We start from the raw sequence: 10,437 nt of genomic DNA on the forward strand, positions 1-10,437 counted from the left end.
CCAACATGACGTGACTGACTGAAACCTAGCTCTTTTGTTTTGGTCGGTGCAAGGCCTGCTGGCAAGGCTTGCTCCGGTCAGAGCGAAGGGCGTGGCCTAGATCATAAGATCGTTTACTGCCTGCGGCAAACGCCACGGCTGATAGTATCAATTTAAAGATCGAAGCAAAAGGGGTTTTTGGCTTCCCTTCAGGAAGACCTTTTTTCCTCAATGAATGCCCTTCCAGTGAAGGAAAAGTCGCCATTTAAAGATTATCTCCTCACGTTTTCGCGCGATTGCGAATCCGCGAATGCCCTTGTAAGGGCTCTGTCCAGGTACTGGACTGCTTTCCGCCCATTTAAACCATAGGCAGAGAAGCAACTGGCCGACCATCTGGCCATGCACTGACAGGAGCTTGCTCCTGTCATTTGTTGTTGTTGTTGTTAATCTGTTAATATCTGTATATAATGTAAATATTAATGTTTTATCTATCTATCTATCTCGTCCGATCACCGAAGTTAAGCAACGTCGGGCGCGGTTAGTACTTGGATGGGTGACCACTTGACCGCTTGACCGCAGATAAAAGATTTTTTACATTCAAAAAGAAATTAAATTACATTTTACCTGTTCCTAAACTCTTCAAATATTATTAAACCAAGGATAATATTAAAATTATAAAGTAAAATTATTCCTGCCATCATACGTTAAACAAGTTCGATATTATGTTGTCTATGGTTTCTATAACTATATGAAGTTATCACGTTTGTCGAGCGTCCCGTGACGCACATCATTTTTTTTCTTTTGGCGATTGGCCGATTCGGCAACCATCATCCGTTCGGTTGTTAATCGAGCCATCTTTTTCCAATAGATCCAGTGCAATTTGTTGGCTAGTTCTATGTTGACAGGTAAGTCTATTGTCAACACGTGCAAGATCTCGGCGTGGCTCATGTATCCGTTCGCGTAAAAAAGCCCGTTCAGTCCGGTCGTAGATTCTCTTGGCCTGGTTGGTTCTGAAATATATTTTCATCTTCAAGAAGGTCGGAGTGATCTTCGTTTCAGGGCATCGCAGCAAAAAAGCCAGTGAACTCAGGAGACGCGCTTTCTTCTTACGTATAAAATTACTTCATGCTAGCCCCCAGCTACTACTTTCCTCTTTAAGAGAACAATATTGGATTGTTTTTGAACGGGGTCTTGTTAGAAAAGTTGTTCATACGTGTATTAAGTGCTTTCGCTCCTCTCCCAAGTTTATTAATCCAATTATGGGAAATTTGCCTTCCCACCGTGTCAGGCCTCCCCCCCTTTCCATGTGTCAGGGGTTGATTATGCTGGACCATTTATAATAAAAGACCGTAAGGGAAGAGGTTGAAAAACTTCTAAGTGTTACCTGTGCTTTTTTGCTTGCTTTTCAACACAGTCTGTTCATCTTGAGCTGGTAACCGATTTGACCACCGAGGCCTTTATCCTCGCGTTTGGTCGTTTTGTTGCTCTTCGTGGTAAACTATTGCATGTTTACTCCAACAGCGGTACAAACTTTGTGGGTGCAAATTCCGAACTTCTAGACCTAGGAGAATTTTTACAAACCAATAACGATCACATTTCAGAAGCAAATGCTAGCGAGGGAATTAGGTGGCATTTCATACCAGCACATAGCCCTCATTTTGGTGGCTTATGGGAGGCGGGAATTAAATCCTCAAAGTACCATCTGAGGCGTGTTATCGGCAAGTCAATTTTGACGTACGAAGAGCTAAGCACTTTGCTTTTACAGATAGCGGCGACTCTAAATTCCCGTTCTATATCCCCATTATCCTCGGATCCCAATGACTTTCAGCCTCAGACGTCACTCATGTATCTGAATCCAGACTGTCAACTTTTCCACGCGTTCAGCAGTTCCATCAGAACGTGTGGAAACGGTGGAGCTTAGAATACATTTCTGAGCTTCAACAGCGTACAAAGTAGAGGCAAAATCGCTCGGAACTGAAAAAGGACACCTTAGTTCTGATGAAGGAAGAACAGCAGCCGCCCCTTCAATGGAGACTTGACAGAATTGTCGAGGTTCATCCAGGGACCGATGGCATTTCGCGAGTTGCTGACGTTCGCACGAATGGAGGTGTTGTGCATCGCTCTTTTGCGAAATTGTGTCCGTTACCGTTGGATCAGTGTTAGTGCCATAACGTCTTGTGGTACATACTATTATGTTTATTTTATTAGTTTTAGTGTAATTTAATTATGTAATTATGGATCCATATTTTTTATGTTGAAAGCTAGCCCTTCCAAGGCCGGGGGAATGTTAGCGCCACAAAGGTATTTCCACGCAACTACCCTTGCGCCTTAATGCGTCCACCGAGCGTGAGATAGGGTTGTGCGTGGAACCAAATACTATAGACTATAATACGTTCAACTGACAGCGATTTTTGGATGCTCCTACACTAGCGCCTCTAGCGGCAAGTAGTAGGTTATTTTGTAAGTAAAGACGCATTGTTAGGTGATGTACTCAAAGAAACAATAATAGATTCTATTGAAACAAATTCAGACGCGGGTTTTCTTGTAAAGACGGTAGTATGCGATTTAGGCATTAACAATGTAAAAATGAGGAAACTACTTTCTGTAACAGTTGAGAAACCATAAATTAATTTTTGCAACGAAAAAATGTATTTCTTCTACGATACGCTACATTCACTGAAATGTTTGCGAAATAATTTTAAAAAATATGAAATTCAAAGAAAAAATGAAGTTTATTCCTGGTCACATATTCAAAAATTTTATGAGCCAGATTCAAATAACATTCCAAGAATGGCACCAAAGTTATCAACAAGGTGTATTACGTTGCCCCCTTTTAGCCCTATAAGAGTGTGTTTAGCAACTCAGGTTTTAAGCCACTCGGTTCATGTTGGTGTAATGTGTCATGTTTCGATGAACAATTTGCCTTTTAATGCAGTACATAGGGCCAATTTTATATCACAAATTGACACGCTTTTTGATATTTTGAAATCTCAATTTTATAATGATAAAATATATAGAAAACCTATGTTGGTAAAATCATCGTTGGTCATCATTTAGAAAAGCTGAAATAATTAAAAACATATTTGGGTGATTTAAAATTAAAATCAAGTCCTGGGTTCTTCAGTCATTTATTTATTGTTCATTTATCAATTTAAAAAAACGTTTCGGTTTTGTTTGGAATTGAAACACAGTCAGGAAAGTACGTACAATGGTGATTTAAAAGTTATGAATAAAAAGTCTTGTAATCCATCTTGCATTGATGGGTGGATTTCAAATATAAATGCGTTACAAGTACTTTTTGACAAATTGACAACAAAATTTAATTTTAAATATATACTAAACCCTCTTTGCCTCACAAGACAGACAAGACAATCTCGTTTTCGCTCTCCAACAAATACTTTACTTATACACCTACAAACGCCACAACTAACTCAATTGTAATACCATGATAGTTTAATTAATGTAATATTAGGAATAGTCTAATTTTTTAATAATTAATTATAAGTACAAAGACAGAAAGATCAATGTGGGGTCGATAGCCTTTTTCCTTTGGAAATAAAGATTATTTATATATATAGATATATATTTTTTTACAAACCTATTACTCCGCTGCCAATTATCGAGTTAATAAAATTGAAGCTGGCATAGTGCATTGATGACTTCTTATCATCTTCTTCATTCTGAAAAAAATATATCATATTAAAAATTTAATATCTTTTACTGGGATAAAATACAAATCAAACCGTTGGTTTCTTACCAAAGTGATGCAAAACTTCACACCGTCTAAGAAAGATTTGGTGAAAGCAATACGTAAAATTAGAACATTTTTTCATACTTTCATTGAAATAAATTGCTAGACCTACGCGGGAAACAGGAAAAATTCTAAGGATTTTAGCAGCATACTAGCTAGTCACGTAACATACAGGGTGATGCAAAATTGGCGTTATTCCTTTTAGGGTTTATTGGCTGATCAATTGGAAGCTACGATAAAAATATTGAAATTTTTTTTAGATAATTTTAGAAGATATTAACAGTTGAAAATCGAAATTTAACTTTGTTATTAAGCATTATTTTGAACGCATTCTATGTTTAATTGGTAACATATTGGAATACTTAAGCATTCAAAAATACAAATTAGGATCTTTGCTTCAAATTACAAACATTTTTGTCTTAGAAGTTCTCTCCTACAATTTTTTGATGAAAAGTCGAAGCGGCAATAATGTTTTTTGTCATGAACAGATAGTTACAGGTGGATAGCCCTTGTCAATAATAACAACAATTTAGCACACTATGACTTACTTTGAATTTCCTTTCACAAATTTGCGGATATGCCATTAGTCCAGGGGAAATGCTTCAGTCATATAGCAGAAGCTGAAAGACCTCACCCCAACAAAGGGCGAGGAGAGTGGTTCCAGGAAAATAGTTGACGACAATGGATGGAATGGATGTTCGGGTTCCAGACCCAGAGGAACACGTATTGGACATAATTTCAGAAAAGCCTTTCAGGGACTCTCAGAACATTGCACAACAACTGACACTTTCCCAGGCACCAAATAAATACCGGCTACATTCCTCCAATGTGTTACTGAAGATCAGTGTACATTGAGCAGGAGTTAATTAACCGAATACAAGAAGCTGCTCGAGAAGAGTGTATAATAAGGTGATTGATTACACAGGCCCTTGCTTGGAGTTACAGACTCAAATGTATGTTTTTGTAATTTGTAAACAAATTAATAATTCAAGATTATGAGTTTCTAAATAGGTTCCGTCATTCAACGATTCCTGTTGAATTTACCGTTTATCCTTGTCTATCTTATTGTCACTTTCTCTAATCATCCATGGTTACCGGAGTTTTAATACGACGCAACAGGTATTTACGTAATGTTAATTAGGCAGATTACCCTGAAAAACATTGATGTCGTTTTGCTAATATAGTTTTTTGCAAATTTCTCAGTTTCTAATAACAATTAATTTTTTTACTATTTTTTCTGTACTCCTATAACACCGCATTCTCAATCGAGAACCCGAGCTGGTTAGTCGAGTGAAAGCGTAAACGCCAGCCCACCCGCTGCGAGAGCCGAAACCCACACACCAAGCAACCACCACGTACATTTTTTTTTTTTAATTCACGTGCTAGTGTTAAGTTTCTTTTTTTTTGTTTTTTGTTTAGTTCTGAAAGTACGGCGGTTATTCACGCTATACGGCACCGAAGTTTGCGGCTAAACCGTATGATTTTTAAAAAGTATTATTTTATGAATTGTCTGACGCCTACCGAGCGGACATTTTAAAAATATTTTTGTGGTAAATTCATGGTATTTCAGTAAATGGGAGCCCCATTTGGGCTTATAATAATAATTCCGTAAGTTATGTCAGGCCTAACGATCCGCACTTGACTTGGCTATGGCGCCAAACTTGTCTATGACACCCTTAACGTGAAGTGCCATCCCTTGGTTCCCAGGAATTGAACACTTACTGGTTCAAGTGTGCGAACCATACATGTGTAAATTAGATAATATCCAAATGCATTTTTGGCAGTAGGTTAAGGCTAGGATTTTGTTTACAATTTTAAGGGTAGCTTTTAAGTCAGGAAGTCAGCTGAAAACCACCAAAGAGTTTGGTACATAAAAATTGTTAACAGTCAACTTTGTAATTTTAAATAAATATTTTAAAAACAAAGTCTCGGCCATTGATCGTTAACTCGTATCAAAAAATACACAACTGTGAAATTCCAGAGTGTCTAACCATAGCAAAACAAGGATTTGCCATAACGACCATTCTAAACAACATCTGTGAACCAATCACCTTGGACTTTTCAGAGCCGTTAAAAGCAGAAAAATTTGAGAAAAAGCAATTGACGCAAATTAATTTAAACAACTTTGACGACAGTCCAAAAGTTCCAAAATTCGATTCATCTCTGATTAGAACTAATCATTTAAACTTAGAAAAGAAAAATGCCGTAACTAAATTGTGTCAAAAATATTCTGATATTTTCTATCAAAAAGGATCACCCCTCACATTCACAAGTAAAATCAAACATCATATCAAAACACCAAATTAAATTCCAATCTATAATAAAACTTATCGATACCCCTATATACACAAGATCGAGGTAAAAGCTCAAATCAACAAAATGCTTAATCAAAACATTATCCGACAAAGTGATTCACCTTGGTCTTTTCCAATTTGGGCCGTCCCTAAAAAACTGGACGCTTCTGGTAAACAGAAATGGAGAGTTGTAATTGACTTTCGCGGACTCAATTCAATGTTTTTTTTTTTTTATTAAAATTTAGCCTGTGGGTTCCATCAAATCGAAATGAACAAATCTGACATCCCAAAAACAGCATTTAGTGCTGAAAATGGCCATTACGAATTTCTTCGAATGCCATTTGGCCTCAAAAATGCCCCTGCTACATTCCAGCGTTGCATGGACAATATGTTTCGCGGCATTACAAAAGAAAAGTGTGCTGTTTATCTTGATGATATTATCGTATTTTCCAGTTCTCTTCAAGAACACATCGAAAAACTTACAGATGTTTTCAACCGACTCAGAGACGCTAACTTTAAAGTTCAGCTCGACAAGACAGAATTTCGTAAGAAAGAAGTCGCTTACTTAGGTCAGATCGTTACCCCAGAAGGAGTAAAACTTAATCCTGACAAAATTAGTGCTGTAAAAAATTACCCAATTCTTCAAACTACCAAGCAAATCAAAGGATTTTTAGGCCTTCTTGGTTATTATAGGCGATTTATCAACAACTTTGCCCAAATTACCAAGCCCTTAACCAAATGTTTGAAAAAAGGTGCCAAAATAATCCACAATGAAGAATTTCTATCGTGTTTCGAAAGATGTAAAAATATACTTATTAMCGAACCAATTTTGCAATACCCCGACTTCAATAAACCCTTCAATCTCACTTGTGATGCAAGCAACGTCGCCCTTGGATGCATTCTAAGTCAAGGACCTATTGGTCATGACCTCTCTATTGCACATGCTTCTAGAACCCTTAACGATTCCGAGCAAAAATATTAAACGATTGAAAAGGAATGTATTTGACTTGTTTGGGCAACCAAACACTTCAGCCCATATCTATTTGGCCGAAAATTTAATATCATTACCGACCACAAACCTTTACAATGGTTGTTTTCATTAAAAGACCAAAGCTCAAAACTAGTGCCATGGAGAGTTAAGTTGAAAGAATTTGATTATCAAATAATCTATAAAAAAAGGCAAGCTCAACATAAATGCCGACGCCTTGTCTCATCGAACTACATACAAAGGAAACAGAGTTTAACATTGACGAATATGTAAACGAAGTTGCTGAATCAATACTTTGCGGTCAACCTAATTCAAAAATGAATCAGCCGAGCACTTCTCAAAACAGTGACCCACACCCAGAAAGTGTAAACCTTGATCTACTTTCTACACTGGGACAAGCTGACGATGAAAATACGATACCAGATGATAACAGCATCACCGCTGTTAGTATACTCGAATGACGAACAAAATCCTATTGTTGGCATTCCAATTGCAGAAATTGCAGTTAACTACGGTGCAAACCAAATTATTATTCAAGATGTATTAAAAAACGTAGATTTACAGTTCAAATTTCAAAAAGTAATTTTGAAAATGATATAATCACATTTGTAAAAGAATATAGCATCTCTGATAAGCAATATTATTTATATTTTGCAAATTCGGATACTTACGAACCATTCTGTGAAGTAGTACGAAAAAACTTTAAATGGCCGTCAATAAAATTAAACCGATGTTTATATAAACTCATCGATGTAACCGAAAATATATAATATCGAAGAAATCAAAAAATTATCATGAATCGAAAACTAACCACAGAGGAATAGAAGAGACTATCCAAAGGATTAAAACAAAATATTATTGGCCAGATTTAAAAAGTTCAATTCAATCCTATATAAACGAATGTGAAATATGTCAAATTGCCAAATACGATCGACACCCTGTTAACATAGAAATTAATATCACCCCAACAGCGACTAGGCCATTTGAAATCATTCATTTGGACACATAGACTCTTGAACAAACTAAATTCTTAACAATTATTGATAGTTTCTCCAAATATGCCCAAGCGTACCCATTAAAATCTTTAGTAGCCACAGAAATTGTCGATAACCTTCTATTTTACTTTTCCCATCACAACATTCCGAAACAAATTATTGTCGACAACGGCACTGAATTTAAGAAAACAGTGATGACAGAACTTTTACAACTTTATAAAGTTTCCATTCATTTTTGCTCTCCAAATCACCCTCAATCAAATGGAGCAATCGAAAGACTACATTCCACCCTGTCAGAACACGTACGATTATTAAATAATCAAAAGTTCGATAAAGTACCTATTAGCAAGAAAATGATATATGCTATATTGGCTTATAATTATTCAATCCACTCTACCACAAAGATGAAACTTATCGACGTAATTAATGGACATATCACAGGAAACAACCCTTTTGATATAAACTTAGATCAACTCCTAATTAACGACTATATTACAGATCATAAAAGTAAAACTAAAATTCTACATGCTACCCTTAACGAGAAATTAATAAAGCAAAAAGAAAACATAACTGGTAAATTAAACACAAATCGAGAACCACCTGACATTTTCCAACCTGACCAAAGTGTATATGTGAAACAACATATCCGACAGAAAAATGCGGACAAGTTTAAAAAACCTACAAAACTATTATCAGTAAATGCTAAACTAAAAACAGGCAAAACCGAAGCTCAAGAAAAAATTCATCTCAGCAATATTAAACGCCCTTTAAGAAATCGGTATAGCTTTAAATAAATCGTTATCTTTTCAGACTCCTTCGAATAGCATTAGGATCAGAAGATAAAATAACTTTAAAGGCAATAAATGACAAGGCAGGACTAATACCCTTTAAATTAGGAACAGCCAGAATACAGGAATAAACACACACATTTATACATTACTACGACTTAAATCCTTTAATCTTAGAAATTAATCACTAAATCCAAAAGAATCAAGAAAGAAACAAGTCTGCATCAAGAACAATCCCCCGACGTATCTAATTATTTACGTATACTAAGTATTCTACAAACAAAAATTAAGAAATACTTCCACATCCACAAAGAACTAAACGAGGATTAATTAATGGAATTGGATCAGTGTTTAAAGCAGTAACGCTTTAGTTTAGACTCTACTGATGGCGAACGTTATGAGAAATTAATTGCCGAACTTCAACGAAACCAAAACAAATTAGGGACAACTATTTTGAAAGGAAACTCTATCTCAGAGAAAATTATTAAAACTTTCAATAATACTGTTCAACAAATTAGTTACAATCAAAAATTGTTGGAAACAAAAATTAACCAAATAACAAACGTGGTACAGAAAATAAGTTTCAATGCAAATTCAGCTATATTTAAGGATGTCATTAATCAACTTATAAATGTATATGAAATAATTGACTCAACCTTACAAGATATTGAAAACTCAATAGCATTTTCCAAATCGAATACTGTACACCTAAGTATAATTAAAACAGAACAATTATATATTGAATTACTGAAAATTCAAAAATTAGTTGGCTCAAAAAGACTCCCGTTGGAAGTTAGTTTGAAGACTTTATTATTTGAAAAATTAATCAAACTCGATTGCTACATAATCAATAACAAAATAACTTATTTGCTGAGATTTCCAATAACACAAGTTCAAGAATTTAACTACCTACACCTTTATTCCATCCCTATTCGGACAAAGTCATTTCAAGGTTATTATACCTCTCAATAAATATTTGCTGAAAAATAAATTGCACTTTGCATATCGAAGTGAAGAATGCCAATCAGTCACTCCTCAATACTTCATATGCCCACCAACCGAACTCCAAGAAATAAGTAACAAGAATCCTTGTGCTGTAAACCTGTTGGAATCTCCAAAGAAAACTTCTACCTGTCAACAAGTCGAAGCAAAAATATCCCGACCAGTGATGAAACAATTAGATGTCAACGAACAGTTTATTTTCGTTATGCCAACCCCAGAAGTCGTGAAACTCCAGTACCTCGATAAAAAAGAATATAAAAAATTCTCAGGAACCTACTTAATACAAATTCCAAACAAATGTCAAGTTCACACAACCCAAGGAAACATAGTAAACTACACAGTTTATTAAAAAACCGATACTGTTTCCAGACTTTAATAGTGATGTACAATCAGAAACGCTGCCTTCTCTACAAGAAAAAGAACAACGAAGTAATAGAACTTCACAACGTCCAACTTCATCCTTAAACTGAAGCAACCATGGAGTTGAATCTTCGAGGGGAGGAGTTACATGACGCTTAAATCTCGAAACTGCCCGGACTATCATAATTAGAGGGCGGAAAATATGCAAAGTGCATATCTATGCATTTTTTGCATATTTTATCCAATTTCATGAAAAATTGCATATATCTAAAAAATCTGT

The 10,437-nt window shown here is 35.6% G+C and overlaps 1 protein-coding gene across 4 annotated transcripts in view; it reads right to left on the reverse strand.

The window, feature by feature from the left end:
• LOC109540429 (putative sodium-coupled neutral amino acid transporter 11) overlaps positions 1-10,437 on the reverse strand; it is a 73,463-nt gene that overhangs the window by 46,876 nt on the left and 16,150 nt on the right. For all 4 annotated transcript variants that reach the window (XM_048665589.1, XM_048665588.1, XM_048665590.1 and 1 more), the window contains one exon: positions 3,578-3,659. In XM_048665589.1, coding sequence (XP_048521546.1) covers positions 3,578-3,659 — 82 coding nt within the window. The remainder of the gene's footprint in view (positions 1-3,577; positions 3,660-10,437) is intronic.

The sequence above is a fragment of the Dendroctonus ponderosae genome, unplaced genomic scaffold, assembly GCF_020466585.1.
Source record: "Dendroctonus ponderosae isolate FM_Combo_2020 unplaced genomic scaffold, Dpon_F_20191213v2 Dpon_F_20191213_4, whole genome shotgun sequence".
NCBI lineage: Eukaryota > Metazoa > Arthropoda > Insecta > Coleoptera > Curculionidae > Dendroctonus > Dendroctonus ponderosae.